This window comes from Salminus brasiliensis, chromosome 6 (assembly GCF_030463535.1).
Source record: "Salminus brasiliensis chromosome 6, fSalBra1.hap2, whole genome shotgun sequence".
Classification (NCBI taxonomy): Eukaryota; Metazoa; Chordata; class Actinopteri; order Characiformes; family Bryconidae; genus Salminus; species Salminus brasiliensis.
Genome location: NC_132883.1, coordinates 3,481,037 through 3,500,523, shown reverse-complemented (window position 1 = coordinate 3,500,523; position 19,487 = coordinate 3,481,037). Strand labels below are relative to the sequence as shown.

At 43.6% G+C, this 19,487-nt stretch overlaps 1 protein-coding gene across 8 annotated transcripts in view; it reads right to left on the bottom strand.

The window, feature by feature from the left end:
* The window catches only part of rfx2 (regulatory factor X, 2 (influences HLA class II expression)), a 52,579-nt gene that overhangs the window by 15,871 nt on the left and 17,221 nt on the right, over positions 1 to 19,487 (bottom strand). For 4 of the 8 annotated variants that reach the window (XM_072681341.1, XM_072681340.1, XM_072681337.1 and 1 more), the window contains 5 exons: positions 13,951 to 14,063; positions 9,310 to 9,396; positions 8,632 to 8,711; positions 8,171 to 8,435; positions 1,581 to 1,655 (listed from right to left, as the gene is read on the bottom strand). In XM_072681341.1, the coding sequence (XP_072537442.1) occupies positions 1,581 to 1,655; positions 8,171 to 8,435; positions 8,632 to 8,711; positions 9,310 to 9,396; positions 13,951 to 14,055 (612 nt within the window). In that variant the 5' untranslated portion in view covers positions 14,056 to 14,063. Of the gene's footprint in view, positions 1 to 1,580; positions 1,656 to 8,170; positions 8,436 to 8,631; positions 8,712 to 9,309; positions 9,397 to 13,950; positions 14,064 to 14,185; positions 14,255 to 19,078; positions 19,162 to 19,487 lie in introns of those variants that run through there. The other 4 variants (XM_072681342.1, XM_072681343.1, XM_072681338.1 and 1 more) reach the window with 4 other exon arrangements.

Below are 19,487 nucleotides of genomic sequence, written 5' to 3'. Positions count from 1 at the left end.
GGAGACACTTCTCCAAAGCAGCAACTGACAAAGAACAGCTCAGATAGCTCCACATCAGAGCTCTGGAAGCAGGGGCAAATCAGCGGTGCTGTGCTGCCAGCTTTGAGCCTGCCCTTTTGGATAGAGATCTAGAGAAAATGTTTCCAAATCCCCGTCCTGGACCACCCTGAAGTGTGCCGAGTAGTGCGCTCCCTGCTCAGACGTACTTCAACATTCAACTCATCAGACGGTTATCAAGCCCTTCATGAGCTGAATCAGGATTGATGAATGCAGGGAAATCACTGAACTATGCAGAAACGGGGATATTCCAAGGCTGGGATTGTGGGAAACTGGCTTCTGGCATGCATATAGGAATGAGTGATGAGTGTGTGATGATATACACTATATGTCCAAATGTTTGTGGACACCCCTTTAATGAACGCGTTCGGCTACTTTAAGCTGCCTCCATTGCTGATATTGCACATTTAGAGAGTAGCTACTGCCAACTGAAAAGGACTCTCTGAAATTGAATGGATGTGAACCTATCGGCCCCATGCTAGAGGGGTATAAAGCCCCCCAGCATTGAGCTGTGGAGCAGTGGAGCTAGCTGTGTTCTCTGGAATGATGGTTGGTGCTCCATCCCATACGTTTGGAATGACTTGAGGAGCTGGAGATAGTGAGGTGGGGTGGTGTTCATCCAACATCCTGACCTTATTAACACTCAATGCAATCAAATCCTCACAGCAATGCTTCTAAATCTAATGTGTGTCAGTTGTGTAGATCTTAGGTCTCAATATGATTCAGTCCTATGAATACGATTGGACGGACTACACCAATCAGCCATAACATTACAACCACTGCCAGGAGATGTAAATACCACCAATTATCTGGTTCCAATGGCAGCTTCCAAAGGGTGGATGTATTAGGCAGCAAGTGAACAGTCAGGTTCTTGAAGGTGATGGAAAATGAGCAAGCGTAAGTATCTGAGACACTCTGACAAGAACCAAACTGCGATGTTTTAGACAATGACTGGAGGGTCAGAACATCTCCAAAACATCAGGCAGGTCTTGTGGGGTGTTCCCGGTATGCAGTGGTCAGTTCTGATCTACCAAAAGTACCAATGCTTCATTGATGCTCCTGGATGATCCACCTTATAAGTCCTCAACTGACAGGACAGATAGCACAGGGCATCTTCAGAGGTCTTGTGGAGTCCATGCCTCGACGGGTTAGAGCCGTTCTGGTGGCACATGAGGGATCTACGCAATGTTAGGCAGGTGATTTTAATGTTATGGCTGATAATTTCGACTGATATGGGACTTGCTCCGATTTCAGATGTAACCCCCACAGAATCGACCCGCTGATCACAGATTAGCACCAGGAGTCTAAGCAGCCACCCCATCAAAGCCATCCCTACAGTGCTGGAAAGGTGTGTCTAACAGTGAGCAACGGGGAGGGTGGAGCTCTAAGGCAGTAGGGCAAGCACGGGGCAGCGGGGAGGGGCTTAGCGGAGAGAGGGGAAAGTGACAGGAGCAGCGGGCCTTCAGTTTTGTTCCCGCTTGCTGTTGTTTTGCTGTTAAAGAAGGTTTTCTTGGATGACTTACATGGCTGTTGAGCAGGCTGCTCTTGTGAGAGGCAATCCCTTCAGACTTTTGGAGGTTTTCAATCGCCATTTCAAGCTACAGAGAGAGAGGGGGAGCATGCAGAATAGCAAACCGGGAGGGGGTGAGAAGGGGTGAGGGGAAGAGAGAGAGAGAAATGGGGGGATAAAAGAAATGCAAAACAAAAAAAAAAAAAAAAAAAAGAAAAGAAAGAAAGAAAGAAAGAAAAAGGCAATCAGATTGTTAGCTGTAGCCAGATCAGATCAGTGCATTTCTAACACAGACAGTCAGTGTTTGCAGCTCTTTAACTCTTTAACAGTGGACACACAAAAACAACGCATGCACATAAATGGGGGAGGGTGGGGTTAAGCTGCAGGCTCGGGCCTCCTCGCACTATTGCCCAGGCGAAAATCTCTGGTCTTCGCCGAATGAACTTGCAGACATGCATGCAGACTTACGCAGATCATGCATTATTGGGAACGTCCATAGGGCCACAGGGTCACAGGGTCGTCTAATGCTACCATTCCATTAGGCCAGGGGCTGCCTAAAGTGTGGCATACAGGCCAAAGTTGGCATCCTTACTTGAGCCATCAGAAAATTCGCTCATTTTAACAAAAAAATTATAAATTTAACAAACAACAAAAAGAGTAAATGTTATAAACTACATGACTGTAATGAAATGTGTAGTTAGTTGTCATGTTGCTCAATGAGAGCATAATTAGTCCTGGATAGCTGGATTATGTGCAGGTCTACCATTGGTTTTTAATCCATTTAAACATATCAGATGTCAGACTATATATATATATATATATATATATATATATGTATATATAGGACCTCATTTACCAATATTTTCGTATGAATTGTCTTAAATTTGTTCTTAAGAAAAGTCGTAAAAAAAATTTTCCTCACAGAATTGCTCAAAGTTCTGCCCCAACACTAATGGATCCCATTGGCTTCGTAAACTGAACAACACAGAGTAATGTTATAGACTACGTGTTTTAACACTCTGGACAGAGCAACATGACAACTACCTACAAATGTCATTACAATCAGAGCATAATTAGTCCTGGATAACTGGATTTGGTGCAGGTTTATCTATTCCAACTTATCATATAGTCCTAATATTCTGCTCACAGCTCTGCTCCTACACTAACGGATCCCATTGGCTTGGTAAAACTGAACAAATCTCAAGAAAACACTAGTGAATGTCAGAATCTTCGTGAAAACTGCACAAGTGGGTTTTTTAGAAGAAAATTCTTCTCAAATAATGGTTGGTGAATAAGGTCCGATGTTATCATAGTGGTTGGTGTGTTGTAGTATGAAGAACCACCCTGTTCCCTGTGGCATATGGTGTGGTTGGTGTGGCGCAACAGATAACACCACTACCTGCCACTGAGCTACCACACCATGTGGGAGACTGGGGTTTGATTCCTGGTCTGGGTGACTGTGCTGTGCTACACCAATAAGAGTCCTTGGGCAAGACTCCTAACACTACACTGGCCTACACCTCTGTAATACGAGTTGCCCTGTAAATCGCTCAGGATTAAAGCGTCAGCTAAATCAATGTAAATACAATACATATTAGGGTCTGGTTCCCTGGCCAGGCTAGCACATGGCCTTACACCAGCAGGAGTCCTTGGGCAAGACTTCTAACTCCACATTCATCCTGGATCAGAGTGTCAATCAAATGTTGCAAATGTATTACGGCATATTGCATATCATATTTATGCTATATCCCATTTGAACATATTCACTTCCTTGTTTTTATGGGTAGCTCTTGGTCCACCACAAACATTGCACTTTAGCACCCCAGACCAAAGATAAGGAGCATAATGCAGATCTATTGCATCTGTACATTTGCTGCAGATTGAAAGTGTGGATTGAGGGACCTTGAAACCTTCTCTTGGATATTTATTATCCTCCAGATTTGTTCGTTGTGCTCTATACTCCTAAAAACAAAGGTGCTTCAAACAGCCATAGAAGAACCGCTCTAGGATGATTGCTCTGATGAATGAGGCCCCATGTCTACACCAGAGAACCAATAAACTGAAAAAGAACCTTAACATTATGTGACGGATCTTTAGATCTTTCGACTTAGACTTCTTCAGACGTCTCCAAAGATCTCCAGACCTCTTAAAACATTATGGAAACCCAATGTGGTTCTTTTAAGGCATCGCTCAAAGAATCCTTTATAGCACCTTCCTTTTTAAGGCTGAGTGTAGGCTGGGGTTCACCCAAACACACTGTACACACTTGGAGCACACTGCTCCCGAACAGGACTTCCCACTGTTGCCTATTATATTCCTACTTGAAGAACAATGGCCTCAGGCGAGCAGGGGGTTGGCCTTTAATTTAGATTCTCTGAATATAACTCAAATATAACTCAAATATAACTCGAATATAACTCAAATATAACTCGAATATAACTCAAACAACATCTTGTTGTGTATAAAAGGAGACTGGTTTCTAAGAATAAGTGAGTTCGTCCCTCACTGAGATAGACTAAGTGGGCACAGCCAGTCCCAGACGCAGGAGCTTCTCTTTCAAGAGCTGGAAGAATAGAGGCTCAGGGGGAGAAAGAGAGAGAGAGAGAGAGAGAGAGAGAGAGGGAGAGGGAGGGTGCCACACAGATGTGTGGAATAGTGGCAAAACCTAAAGAAGAAAGAGTCAGAGCGGGCGAGAGAGACAGAGAGAGAGAGAGAGAGAGAGAGAGAGAGAGAGAGAGAAAGAAAGAGCGCGAGAGCGAGAAAGTGAAGGAAGGGGTGAAACAAGCAGGCATCCTTCCAGATCTTTTAAAGGCTCCCAAGGGCTCTGGGCCAAGCGGTAACGAGCCCTGGGGCTGCTTTCTCTCGCAGGGCGCTCGAGTGCCTGTGAACAGCGCTGCAAACAAGGCCCAGCTGAATTGCTGAGGAGCAGAAGCAAGAGAGAAGAGGCGGCGGCAGCAGCAGCAGCAGCAGCCTCCTTCCTGACCCGTCACAGTCTCTCTCTCTCTCTCTCTCTCTCTTCCTCTCCTCTCTTTCCTCGCTAGCTTGTTGGTTTATCATAAGCAGTGCAAACTGTAAGGATCGGATTGGCCAATAGGAACGTGAGCAGATTCTAATTTGCCCAAATTACGGCTCGGACTGAAGAGGTAGCAGGGTGTTTATTTTATAATTTTATTAAGATCATTAAAATCATACTGGTGCAGACAAAGGAAGTCTAGGGAGCCAGTAAAGTGGGCAGAAATTGCATTAATAGGGCTGCAAGAAAATAGTGATATATCGAAGTATCGCAATATTATGTTTTGCAGTACTGTATCAGTTCTGAAAAACACAGTATTGATTATTAATTAATAGTTTAGATGTAAAGATTGGTGGCGAACAGTGGTTCATTTAGTGTTGCGTTTAAACCCAGGCCACTAGATGGCAGTGTTGTAATCTGTCTTCAGATCCCATTTTTCTGATTGAATAAAAACGTATGTAAATGATGGTGTTTTTTATACTGACAATTTAATAATTATATATATATATATATATATATATATATATATATATATATATATATATATATATATATATATATATATACACTATTAAACTGTCATAGTGAGCCATGGTCTTGATATATATCTTGCTTACAGTATCACAATATATTGTGCCATAACCCGTGTATCATGATTCACAACGTATCGCCAGGTTCTCTGGGCCAACACACAGCCCTACATCTAAGTCGGCCTTCCTCAGAACTGATTAAAGCCCCTTAAAGAAACTTTTTAAGGTTAATTTCAGTGTCATATGCCTTGTCCTTATTGCCAAAACGACGTGCTGTCTGTTAGCAGGTTTTGTTATTTTTGATATATCGTCAGAGGGAATATGGTTACTCTGGAATCATCACGGTACGATTACATTTACATTTACATTACATTTAAGGCATTTAGCAGACGCTCTTATCCAGAGCGACTTACAAAGTGCTTTGCTATTTACCCAAGAAAAACCTCAGCTAGTTAGAATAGACCAATAATTCAAAGGATACCTCTAAGCTTAGACATTACTAAACACAAGACAATAAGGTGACCATAGTACTCTAATCGTCCAAGTACTCTCGGAAGAGGAGGGTCTTCAGTCTGCGTTTGAAGACAGCGAGCGACTCGGCTGTTCGGACACCCAGGGGCAGCTCGTTCCACCACTTTGGTGCAGGACAGAAAAAAGCCTGGACGCTTGTCTTCCGCGGATTTTGAGGGATGGCGGGTCGAGCCGAGCCGTACTTGAAGCTGAAAGGGCTCTTGGTGCGGATCGGCTTTTGACCATTGCCATCAGGTACGGAGGGGCTGGCTGGTCTGTTCTTGGCTTTGTAGGCCAGAGTCAGGGTTTTGAATCTGATGCGGGCAGCAGCTACAGGAAGCCAGTGAAGAGAACGCAGCAGTGGAGTGACATGGCTGAATTTAGGGACGATATATGCAGAATCCGATAATTTTGTTGAACCCTGGGCTCGCCATGTGTGAGCATGTATGTGACATTTTTGTATGCAAATGAATCCATATAAATCAGATTATAATTAGGGTTGGACGGTATAACGGTAATACTGTAGACTACGGCATTTAAAAACGTTGACGGTATCTCTAGCAAACAGCCAAATAAGCTCATTCCCCGATGTGCATGTGAAAGAGCCACGTCTGAGTCTGAGTCGGAGTTTAGCTTAGATTAAAAGAAAATGCCTACATATCGCCACATTGCTTCGCTCCTAATTTACATAAACTGTGGCCAACTTTGTTGCTTTACTGACTCCGCCCACTTCACGCCACCAACGCGGGGCAACCACCTTCCCCCGCCCCCAGTCGCGGTTTGAGTTTTAGCTCGCCAGGTTTATCTGTAGCTTTAGCTGTAGCTCTCCAGGTTGCAGCCATGTTAGCCTTGTGATTGGTCAGGGGTGTGCGGAGGTGGACCTGACCCACTTTTAGGACCGCCCATTCCACACAGAGAGCAGAGCAGTACTACTGGAATACAGCATTGATCAGACTTTGGGAAGATCATTATAAGACATACTCTGCTTTACATTGGGGGCCCTGAGGAGCCTGATTTACTGAATTAGAGAGATCACAGACTGCAGATATATATTTTATCTATTATATTGAATAAATGACAGAACCTCCTCAGGTGAAACCTGTCCAGCTCTGGCAGAGCTCTGGTCTCTCTCGAGTTTCTCCCAGTCTCTCAGCTTCTTCCATGTCATCCACTGCACCCCCCCCAAACAGGCCAGCAGGGACAACGCACTCTCTTGGGCTGTTTTCACTGAGACACTGATGCTGGCTCTCGCTGGAACTTCAGCCACTGCCGAACACATCTGGTTTATTTCACCAGCACATCACTGGAGGAGAATTCCTGCTAAATCCCTTTTAGCCGAATGTGTGCTGGGAAGTTTTGATACATAAAAAAAAAATAAAAACCTTTCATATTTAAAACATCTGTCGCCCTGCGATGCCTCACTTGAAACATTATACAGCCGCCATAACAGCATCATAAAGTGGCTCTAACTAGCTTCTGTAAAAGTTAAACATCACGGCATAAAATACGCAGTACTCTGCTGTGGGTGATAGGGAAAGGGCCCCAAACAAGATGTGCTCATCAATGGGGTCAAAAGAGGGGTCAGGAAGGCCACTGACCACAGACCACAGTCATGAACCACTTCTGAACCACATTTTGCATGACCTTCACTAACCCTGTGTTCACACCGGCAGCGACGCAATGCAAGAAAGCGACCGGTAGTCAATTATTTTCAATGTGAGCCACTAGAAGGCAGTGCAGTGCAAAGTGGGCGGAGTCAGCAAGGCAACAAAATAGTAGGACCTAGGTTGATCTGTTCATTGATTTTCCTCATTTTCCTTGGATACGAACACCCTAGCAGTGAAGAACAGTGCAAACCCACAGACGGTGCCATGAGCAGATAGCTTCCACACGCTCAGCGGGCCACACCAGAGTCCCCTTGAATCGAACCCTGGACCACCGACTTCAGGAGGACCAGACATCTGTGCTCTGTACCACTCCCGGGCTTGAAAAACAGCTTTATTACTTGGCCAAATGAGGAAAAACTGCTAGTGTGAAAAACGCCCTTAGAATGAATTATGACTATATGATAATATATGTAATATATATATATGTAATAATATATGTAATATACTTATGATAATATATGTAAATGAGCTCTGCTCCTTATGATCTGCTGGCAGCCCATTTGCAGTCTGGACTAACTAAGACTAACTGGACTAATTCTGTAAGAAGTAGGCGGTTCTTCTTCTGTTCTGTAGGCGGTGCCAAACTGTTGTAGGCCTAAGAGGCCGATCTATGTAAATGGTTGGCTGTCATGACCCCTTAAAAACAATTAATTTGAACCAGCTTAGCTTCCGTATACAGTCCGTATGGACCCAGGAGGAATCTGACGAAGTTCATCTACCACATCAAAGTGTTTAATGTAATAAAAGAGTGAAGTTTAGCTTCCCAGGACACGGACCCTTTAATAAAGACCCACACGTGATGCAAATTCTCTAAACCATTCAAGAACCTCTAAGAAATCTCATCCAACACTGAGGGCGTTAGGGTTAGAGGAGCGGGTCGTACCATTGCAGAGGAGGAACGGGCGGAGTGTGAGGTGTGGTGCCGGCTGGCGTCCATCCCGCCGTGGATGAGATAGGCGCTGCCGCTGGAGATGATCTGGCTGCCACCTACGTCCATGGCGATCCCCACCATGCCGTGAGAGGGAACTCCTCCAGCTGAGGAAACCACCGTGGTCACCTGAGTTCCTCCTGCCTGAGAGTCGAAGTAGGTGCTGCCACTTCCCTGCCCGTACAGCTGGGCCTCAGGGTTGTAGGAGTATGCAGTGCGACTAAAAGAGAGAGAGAGATCTTTTTAATACAGAGCTTTAATGACGTACTCGGACAAATAAAAGTCCTCCAATAGAACTTTTTATTAAATTAAACCCTAAAAATCATTTTACTTTATCCCATGTTGGGCCATCACGCCTTTAGAGACCTTATTTTAGTCCTATTACAAAATTCAGTGGAACGGTGGAAGTAGCTTACATGGTGCCATTGGGGTAAACAGCCTCGGCTCCTTCAACATACTGCACCTGGGTGGGGTATATATGCTGTATCTGCTGCACCTGCCCCACACACACACACACACACACACACACACACACACACACGCACACACCGGGGAAAACATAAACAGAGCTTTAGCACAAATCAATGCTTTGTCAACACTTGAACACAAAAGCTGCAGCATTAGTGACATGGTGGAAGATAAGAGGGCGGGATGCGGGAGGCCGGGTTGCAGGGTTGGTAGTGGAGAGGAGAGAGTGGCGGTGTGCTCTTGTAGCCGGCGTTAGTCGCGGCAGCCGAGGAGTCAGTAGGTGGCAGCCGGAACAAAGCTTCACGCTAACGAATAGAAAAGCCCTACTGAGACGAAGCGCGGCTCATTAAGGGACTCATCATGACGGGCTAGAACCGTCACGGGCCCGAGAAAAAAAAAAAAGCAGACAGGATTCAGCACGGCAGTGTTTCGGGGGGCTGTCAGAGCGGCGGCGCTTTAGGAGAGGTGTCTGGAGACATGGAGATAAAGAGAGACGAAGAGAGAGAGAGAGAGAGAGAGAGAGAGCGCGTGGAGATAGGAAAGAGAGATGGGAAAACCCGCGGGTGCGATATTTAGAGTGCCCGTCCTGGAAGGCAGTGCGTGTGTTTGTGTGTGTATGTGTGTACCTGCTGAGGGACCTGTTGCACTCTAGACAGCTGCTGCACCTGTCCGCCCTTCTGGGAAGAGCCTGTGGCCTGAACTAACACGCGCTGCTAGACAGGAACACGCACACACAGACACACACAAGCCAAAAAAAAGAAGAAAAAAAGAAAAAAAAAGAAAGAAAAAAAAGGTAATAAATAAATAAATAAATAAATAAATAAACAATCAGTGCCTCTGATATAAATGGGCACACTGAGCGCCTTCCTGGCATATGTTTTCTCAGGGGTGGATCGATCATGGATGGGCGAATACATTGATAAGAAACACACAGGCTGGTGGGGAGCCCTACCTGTGTAACCTGCATATGTACAGATGTGTTTGTCACAGTATTCAAATACAGTGTACTTCACTGCCCCACACTAGAAAGAATCTCTATTTATTGAAGTATATTGAAATCTTGAAATATATATATATATATATATATATATATATATATATATATATATCTTTATTATTATTATTATTTTATTATAAATTTTTTTGCCATTTTTAAAGTGTTAAAGCAGAAAAACATGGTAATGTGGGCTCCACAGTGTGCTAAGAACTGGGACTGGGAAGCACTCACTGAGAGTAACTAGCCAAATAATCCAGCTACATACAGTGCAAAGAAATGTAGGTAAAGGTGGAGATTCACGTGTATTGTTTATTGGAAGATTAAGATCAATTAAAATGATTACACAACTATATCTGGCTATTTTTACCATTTTTGTCATTTTTCCACTATGTCGGCCTTAATATTGCTTCAAAATGTCATGACGAAATTGACCAATAGAAATGCTGACCCATAGAAAATGTGTATATATATATTATATATATATATTATATGTGTGTATATTATACGTATATATGTATATATAAATATATATGTTATATTATATATATATAGACATACATACATACATATACACACATACACCTCTGATTATATCCTCATATGTATATATTGTATATATCACATATGTATGTATATATATATATATATATATATGAGATATAGATATATATATATATATATACACATACATACATACACACACATTTCTGATTACATCCTCATCCATCTCCAGCATTGTACATCGTCGTACTTATACTCATCAAATCCCTATAGAAACTTTATATTTTCATCTTCTCTTTTCTATTAGTTGTTAATTGTTTTTATATAATCTGACATTTTATCTAAACCTATTGGGTAATTTCCAGAGTGCTGGGTAGTGTTTAGGTAGGTCAGAGTTACTGACTATGTCACATTAACAACTCAGCCAATGGGTTCATTATCAGCATTAATTAACGGTACCTGAAGAAGTCGATTAGAATAATGAACAGCACCTGTGAGGATTAAGGTCAGTTAAACAGCTTTTCTTCAGGCAGGAGGCGGAGCCACAACGGACAGGAATTGGCAAGTAGATTTCCATTAAATCTATATGTTTTAGTGCAGATTTTTAAGTAAAACTAATCAATGTAAAGTAAAAATATAATAATATATATACACACATACACACACCGGGGAATCTATAAAAATAAATAAACATTCAAACACTTTTTTAATATTGATTTGTTTTATATTTATATGTTTAAGCAGACATTAATATTATTTTATTTTTATTTTGTAATGTAAAAAAATTGTCCTAACTGAAATTGTATTGTAATTTCTTTTTTTTTTTTTTGTAAAATGTTTATAAAGGAAGAAATATTTTACTTACGGTGTTAATATGGATTCATGAACCAAAAATAATAATGAATTAATAAATAAATAATTCATTGTACATGACTTTTTTCCTGCCTCTCTTTATCGCTTAAAATCAAACAGGTATTTTTGTTAATGTAAATTCAATGAACATGTGGAAATATATAAATTCATTGATTTTTATTATAACAAAACTAAATGATTAAAAAAACCTAGTTTTGCTGGTAACTTTCCAAATACGGAGAGAACAGTGTTTTTTTGATACCTTAACATATTTATTTATTACACCAAACTCCGCCTGGAAAATGCAGCTTCCCAGGATAAGAGCCTATTAAATGTAGCGTTAGAGACCCGAGCAAACCGGGGCCTCCCGGTCAGCATGGCTTACGAAGGCCGCTGGTGGTTTGTGAGCTCAACACTGGCTTTCTTCAAATACGTAAAACTGTCAGAGCCGTGTGATGTGTGCCATGAACGCCTCGGCCTTAATTATCTCCAGTCTGGTCTCTGTGGACATCTCAGGGTGAGCGGCCGGTCCAAACCCAACATCTCTCCTTCCAGCCGTTGACATCGGCATGACTAATCATTTTTCAGCTCGCCTTGGCGGCGCGAGGACGTGAGTTAGGAAGGTTCTACTGAGGAAGGATCTTCCATCACTCCTGCACCATCTAGCAGCCATTAAACCTCAGCTATTCAGCTGAGCATCTGGCCGACGGAGGGCTTAAAGGCTCTTACTAACTTGGGGGTGGTGGGGGGGTTTATATTACGCGAAAATGTGAAGAGCACTGTGTTCCCAGGACTGAGACTGTGGAAAACGCAAAATTCGCACTGCCTTTTGAGAAGCAACCTGCTGTCCAATGCCAGGGAAGCTATAAACTCAGCTGGCCACCAGTGTTGATAGATGTTATCTGGTTGAATGTAGGCCGTAATACCGGCCAACTAAAATTCAACGTCAGGACAACGTCCAATGCCAAGGTCAATTTGACGTAGAATAGTGAAGATAGCAGACCTTGATATTCGACCGGTTTTAAGCTGTGATTAAAGTAAGCAAAATCCAACGTCTACCAAATGTCACATCCCAACGTAATATTAACGTAAAGTGAGAAAAACACATGGTCTGGTAAACCTTCACACAACATGAGGTTCCAACATTGTAAGACGTTGATGGTTGATACAACATTCCGACTAACGTTGGAGCTTGATGTCAACCAAATGTTGGTTTTCGGTGGATACGAAATATATAATATAATATATAATATAATAAAATTCTACGTCCAGGGCTCCGGGTGGTCCAGCGGACCAAGGCGGAGTCAGGCAATCAGGGGATCGCTTGTTCATATCTTGATCGCGCTGCTAGCAATAAGTACGAGTTGGGTAACTGGCGATCTAAATTGGGTAGAAAACAGGTAAAAATTCTGAAATAAATCATAAAAAAAAAAGAAATCAATAAAAAAAAAAAAAACGTCTCAAACCGATTTTCAGTTTCTACCGAAATCTAACATGAAACGTCTTTTTGACGTCAAATTTACGTCCGTTGCCTGCTGGGAAGCCGCATCACAGCGAAGAAGGGAAATCTGAATCTAGAGTCTAAACTAGAAAATCAAAGTTAAAGAAGTTCAAAACTTCTTAGAGCGCCACCTGCTTTCTACAGATGTTATCTTTCTAAGTTCATTCTAAAATATGGAAATTGTCAACGTAAGACTTATGTTTCATGGAGTAGGCGTGTCCAAAAATTTGATTGGTATTTCTAAGCGATAAAAAGGCTGCAAAAAAAAGCTCATGTAATGTTAAGTAACCCACATTCCAGCGTCTTCTAAAAGTCCCATGTCAACGTCATATTGCCGTCAAATTCCAACACTTAGTTGTGAGGTATGGTGACTGAACCCAATGTCTGCTAAACTTTAGAGTGTTAACCTCAACACAAATTCTAACGTTGTTAGATGTTGATGGTGTTCAGTAAAAATTCAACGTGTGTCCAAAGTTGGAGCTTGATGGCAACCCAGTGCTGTTTTTGACGGATATATGACTTTAGTTTCCAACTAAAATTTAATGTCTGGAAAACGCTGAGTTTTGATGTCAAGACGATTTTCATTTTCAACTAGAGTTCAACGTCCGTCTGATGTTAAGAGTCCAATATCGTTGGAGCTTAATGGCAACCCAGTGCTGTTTTTTGACGGATATGTGACTTATTAAAAAAATTTTGATTTTCATTTTCAACTAGAGTTCAACGTCCATCCGATGTTAAGAATCCAACATCACTCTTATGTCATACTGACGTCTGTCTACAGTTGAAGCTTGATGGCAACCCAATGCTGTTTTTTGACGGATATGTGACTTTGTGGACATGTGGTTTCCAACCAAAATTCAATGTTGTTGAGTTTTGACATCAAGTTTATTTTCATTTTCAACAACGTTTAACATCTGTCCGACGGTAAGAGCCCGCCATCTTTCTAACGTCGAACTGACGTCTGGCGCCTCCCTAGGAATAATTATGGTGTTAAGTAACAAATATTCAACATCTGCCAAACTGGAAAAGGCTGTTTTTTGACATCCATCAGATTTTCATGTTCAACTTCAACATCTGTCCGATATTAAGACTCTAACATCTTTCTGACGTCAAACTGATGTCTTTCTAATCTTGATGTCAATCCAGTGCTGTTTTTTTCCAACCAAAATTCAACGTCTCGAAAACGTTGGCTTTTGACGTTCACCCGAATTTCATTTTCAACAAAAAATTCAACGTCTGTCAAACATTAGTCCAAAAATTAACGTCTGTCTAATGTTGGAGCTTGAGGACAACTCAATGTTGTTTTGTGACGGATCTGTGACGTCTGTTCAATGTTGGCTTTTGATGTCAACCTGAGCATCTACAGTAATCATGACAGACTGGACTCATCGCTGTGGGTCGAGTGCATTTGCCTACCTGTTGGGATGCAGGAACCGGCTGAACGACGGGGGCCTGGGCAGAAGTGGCCGTCCTCAGTGCTACAGTGGACGCTGACTCTGACCCACTCTCTGGGTTCTGCATGATGCTGTCTATAAACACAAAGAGACACAGAGATAGACAGGTGAATTCACCTGGATGAGCATTAATGAAATAGTCCAGGGTCACATGAACATCTGCTTATCTGCAGATCAATAAATACATCATCAAATACCTTTGCTGCCACCGATGTGCAAATGCCCACACACACAGCTACTGCTAACAGAATAGGACTCTGTGGAGCAGCAACAGGGCCTAATATGCCAGGCATGAGCTAGAGGGTTACAAAGCCCCCCAGCATTGAGTGCAAGGCTGAGTGCAAGGCTGAATGCAGTCAAACTATCTTCACAGCAATGTTCCAACACCTAGTAAAGGCTTTCCAGAAAAGAAGAGGCTATTACTGCAGTAAAGGTGGACAGACCCCCTATGAATCCCCTTGTTTTCAGAAGACAGGGTGATGAGCAGGTGTCTACAAGCCCACCGCGCATGTTATATTATTACTGAAACTGAATTTATTAAAAATTATTATGAAATTATTTGTATTTAATATAAAAATAAATAAATAAATAAATAAAGATTCAGACTCAGAGTTTGTGAGTGAGTGTGTGTGTGTGCCAGCAGGCCCCACAAAGAGCCTTTTCATTACGCAGCTCGCGCATTCACTCCAGGCCAGCGAGGGAGAGAGAGAGAGCGACCAGGCCAAGCGCAGTAGAGCCGGGCAACCGGACCCCCAGGAGCCGCTCACCTCTGAACCACATTATAGCCGCGTGAACAAAAGCTACATTAACAGTCCAATCACAGCCGAGCGCAGCGCTCAGGCGGGAGTTCGACTACAGCCAGGAGCGCAGTGTGAGAGACAAGCTGCTACACCAAGATGCTGTGTGTATGAAGAGTGGGTACACCAAGAGGATGTGTGTGTGTGTGTGTGTGTGTGTGTGTGTGTGTAATATTGCAATAAAAAGAATATTTAAAGTTTGGTATATCTAATATATCGCCGCCGTCAATCAAAAAACGCTCCAAAATAACCTGGAGTAAAATCTTTCCATTGACTTCCAGTGAAAGTTAAGAAGGGTTTTCCCGTCTCCTGTAAAGTTGCTGTTTTAGAGATGCAAGGTTTTGCGTGACAGCGACGATCTCTCAATCTGAGGTTGTTTAACTCTATTCAAGTCATGTTTTTTAGTGAAAGCGTCCTATTCTTATTCGTTTTGGCAAATAATTGAGCAATGTTCAAGAAATAATGCTTAAAACAAACTAAATGATTTATTATTTTTGAAGATATAAATAATAGATTTTGTAATTATGAATAAATGCATTATTTACTATGATGTAATGCAATAAAAAGTTTTAAATAATCTTATAATGTCTAAAGATGGAAAATACTAGACATTGACACAATTTAAAATCATTTAACATGCCATGATATTGTGTTCTGCAGTGTAGCGCTAAAGGATGATGACTTTTATCTTCCTCAGTTAATTAAACAATAATACAAACATGAATAACTGCTACACTGCTGAGTGTGGTTCAATGTAGCTAATTAGCAAACATCAGAAATGAATTTTATACACTGGGTTGTGTGGAGATGGAAAATTCAGAGAAAGTAAAAATCTGCCCCAGGATTTTGTTTCACCTGAGATTTGAAAACCTTGTATCTCCATGTTTTGTCATGGATTTTGTCAGGAGTTTTTTTTTTTCCTCCGTCTTCATTTTTCAGGCTATTATTATTTGGTGGTTCAGGCTTTAAAGGGTTAAATATGTGTCTAATATGTAATATTCTGTCCATTTACAGCAAAGTTAAGCGCAATAAAATGACTAGTCTCTGAATCAGCTGAACAAATGAGGGCAGTCTTTGTGATTCCCATCATTATTAGTTGGTACTTTGCGAATCTCTGTGTGTGTGTGTGTGTGTGTGTGTGTGTGTGTGTGTGCGCGCGGTGTAGGAGCTGGCGTACGGAGAAAGCCAGCATGCTCTCCTGAACTCGTCGCTCTGTCTCTCTGAGCTTCTCACAGCTGAGGCTGAGCCAGCGTGAGAGGAAAAGAGGGAAGAGATGGATAAAAAAAGAGTGATATTAATGACACACCTCCTGCAGAGAGCGAGAGAGAGACAGAGAGAGAGAGAGAGAGAGAGAGAGAGAGAGAGAGAGAGAGATAGAGAGAGAGTGTGTGTGTGTGTTTTGGAAAGAATGGTGCATGCATGGGAAGGGGGGGGGGGATCACCACCCCAAACCCCTTAAATAAAAAAGAAAACACCCCCCCAAAACACACACACACACACACACAGACGGAGCGGGGTTCTGATGAGCTCCAGCGTTTGTTTCGAGTGTGAGTCCGTCTCTAGGGGCTCCAATAATCCAGCTGATATGAGGAAATTCCTCAATGCTTTGTAAACGTTTGTTGGTTGCTATGGTGAGGGAACCATGGCAACCACCCCTAACTCCGGCCCCTTACCCTCCCCTCCTCTGCCCCTGCACCCCCCCCCCCCCTCCCTCCCACTCCTCTCATTCTATTCTTTTTAAAGCTCACACTCGGGAAGTTCAGCTGAGAGAGAGAGAGAGAGAGAGAGAGAGAGAGAGAGAGAGAGAGAGAGAGGTAGAGAGACCTAGAGAAATAGAGGAGAAGTAAAGAGAGATATAAAGGAAGAGACAGAGTGAGAGATATAGAGAGATAGAGAAGGTAGAGAGAGAGAGAGAGAGAGAGAGAGGTAGAGAGAGGTGTAGGGAGGCTGCACGTCTCTCAGGATTGGAGTAAAGCCTCTAATCAGTCAGATATGAAGAAGGATCTTGTGTTCTCGGCCCGTTCGCATCCGCAGAGAACCCAAACACTGACCCGCACCACAGGCCTCAGATCAGTGCTGAGGATCATCTCCAGCCATCCCAGAGTGTGGAGACCACTGGGCGCTGGTCTGTGATCAGAGGAGGGCTGCGCTCTCTGGAGCTGAGTGACTCAGAGGGGCAGGGAGAGCGGCTTTGATTGACAGCTTGTTTTCCAATTCAGGCTTAAAATAGAATGACAATGAGCAACGAGTGTCACACACACGATTAACACACTACCCAGATATCGCCCAATAAACTTCCTCCACGCTCCTCTTCCTCCTCCCATCAGCAGATCAAACACAGACCAATCAGCTGATTAATCTAACTGATTTCAACTGATTTCAACCGGGTCCTCTTTATTTTCATAGGAGAGCGGGGTCAACAGAGGGGTTGAGATATAAGAGAGAAGGGCGAGAGACATAGAGAAAGAGGTAGTAAGCAAGAGAGAGATAGAGAGTGGTCTACAGGGAGGTAGAGAGAGATAGAGAGAGATAGAGAGAAATAATAAGACAATAAATAAAGACAGGAGGGAGAGAGATATATAGAGAGAGCTGGAGAGGTAGAGAGAGAGGTAAAGAGAGAGAGAGGTAGAGAGAGGTAGAGAGAGAGAGGTAGAGAGAGAGAGAGAGGTAGAGAGAGGTAGAGAGAGAGAGGTAGAGAGAGAGAGAGGTAGAGAGAGGTAGAGAGAGAGAGGTAGAGAGAGAGAGAGAGAGGTAGAGAGAAGTAGAGAGAGAGGTAGAGAGAGAGAGAGAGGTAGAGAGAGGTAGAGAGAGAGAGGTAGAGAGAGAGAGAGGTAGAGAGAGGTAGAGAGAGAGAGGTAGAGAGAGAGAGAGAGAGAGAGGTAGAGAGAGAGAGGTAGAGAGAGAGAGGTAGAGAGAGAGAGAGGTAGAGAGAGTGTGAATCAAGCTGAATTAAACTGTGTCATGTTCGTCTGGCAGCTTTGAAAGTAATCTGGAATTCCTTCAAAAACAATCAGGGAGGAAAAGCCGGTCGTCCCTGGCGATGAACATCAACACAACTCAGCAGAACAGCGAAACAATTAGGCGACGCGCTCCCCCCCCAAACATGAAACTGCAGGCCGCTAAACCCTGCACGAGGATTCCACGAACGCCTTCGAAAGCGTCTCACCAAAACCAAAACAAACGGAGGAGTTTCCACGGAGCTGGGTGCGCCCCGCCCGGGGCTGACCACCGTCAGGGAACAGCTACGGCACCAGGAAGAAGCGGTGTTGAAATTCATGATTACTAATGCTCTGCTATGACTCAATCATCCCCCATCACCAGCATAACAACGCCTGCCTGCCTGCCTGCTGCGATCCAGCTTCTTCAGACTCATGCCTAGCGCATTTCAGAAGGAGTTTAGGTGGAGGCGTGGGGATGTGGAGCCGTACACTGATCAACAGCCTGCTATTTTTATTCCCGAGACCCTCAGGGCGAGGTGCCCCTCCTCTGAACCCTCTCTAATGGATTTGTCAGAAGGAAAAACTAAATGAGCATGTGTGTGTGTGTGTGTGTGTGTGTGTGTGCAACAGGTGATGGAGGAGCTGGACCTAAGAAGGTCCTGACTTCTGTTATTGACAAAGTGGAGCTTAACTGTGGCAGGGTCCTTCTGAGATCAACGGCTAAGTGGAGAGTGGAGCTTGAGAGCGATTCAGAAGGAGGAGGAGAAACAGGAGGAGAGGAGATGACCGAGAGAGAACCTGCTTTCCCTCAGGTGTTAAGGGCCTACAAAAAAAAAAGCGGTACCCTTCAGACGGTCTATAGAAGTTTAATTACGTTGGAGTTGGGCGAGTGGCTGAAGGACGGTGGGTGCGAGGCATGGGACAGCCTGTCTCTGCCTCTGCGGCTGCTGTGGGCTCCTGAGCGAAGGTTAAAAGCCACACAAAATTCCCCACCAGCTGCTCGGAGCGGCACAAAAGCAGGACCCAGCGGGAGGCCGGGCTTTCTGGGTGTAAAAAACAGAAAGGCCCGTCCTGAATGGAGCTGGGCTTTATTACAGTACAGACAAGTTCACAGGCTCCCCGCAGGCTGTACGCAGGCACAGCCCGGCTGGCCCCAGCCCAGCTATTAAACGCGATTGCGACACTTCCGCAATTTCCCTCTATTCACATCACCTGAGAGCCGAGAGCCGAGTAATGGGCTGGCGAAGCACGGAGGAGGACCGGTGGACCAGAAGAGGCCTCTTAGTGATCTGAAATGATTCTGGCTTCGAAAAAAAAAAGAGAGAGAGAGAGACAGAGGTAATAAAAGTAATACCTGTGACGGAGCATGAAGTTAAAGGCAGTCTTTAGGCACGTCCGTCAGTGACGAGCTCAACTCGGGCAGCGTTCAATCAGGGAAAAACACATGCAGATGTTCAATTAAAAACAGGAGCCCACAGCCTTGGCTCTTGTTTGCACTGGCCCACATTGTTTGCAGAGCAACAACTGTTGCTAGTGGCAACACCGTCCACTCCCGTTTCCAGGAGCCTGTTGCTATGCAACCAACAGAATACTTCCCAAACCAAACAATGCCATCCCCCAACCGATCCTTCTATCTCACATTAACCAGAAACTTACAACAATGAATACGTAACCTATTAATTTCAGCCCCTCTGGGAGACCCAGAGGAGGGGGGCCGACCGCTCAATACCAATTACACCCCAGTGTTGTTTTTTTGGTTTTTT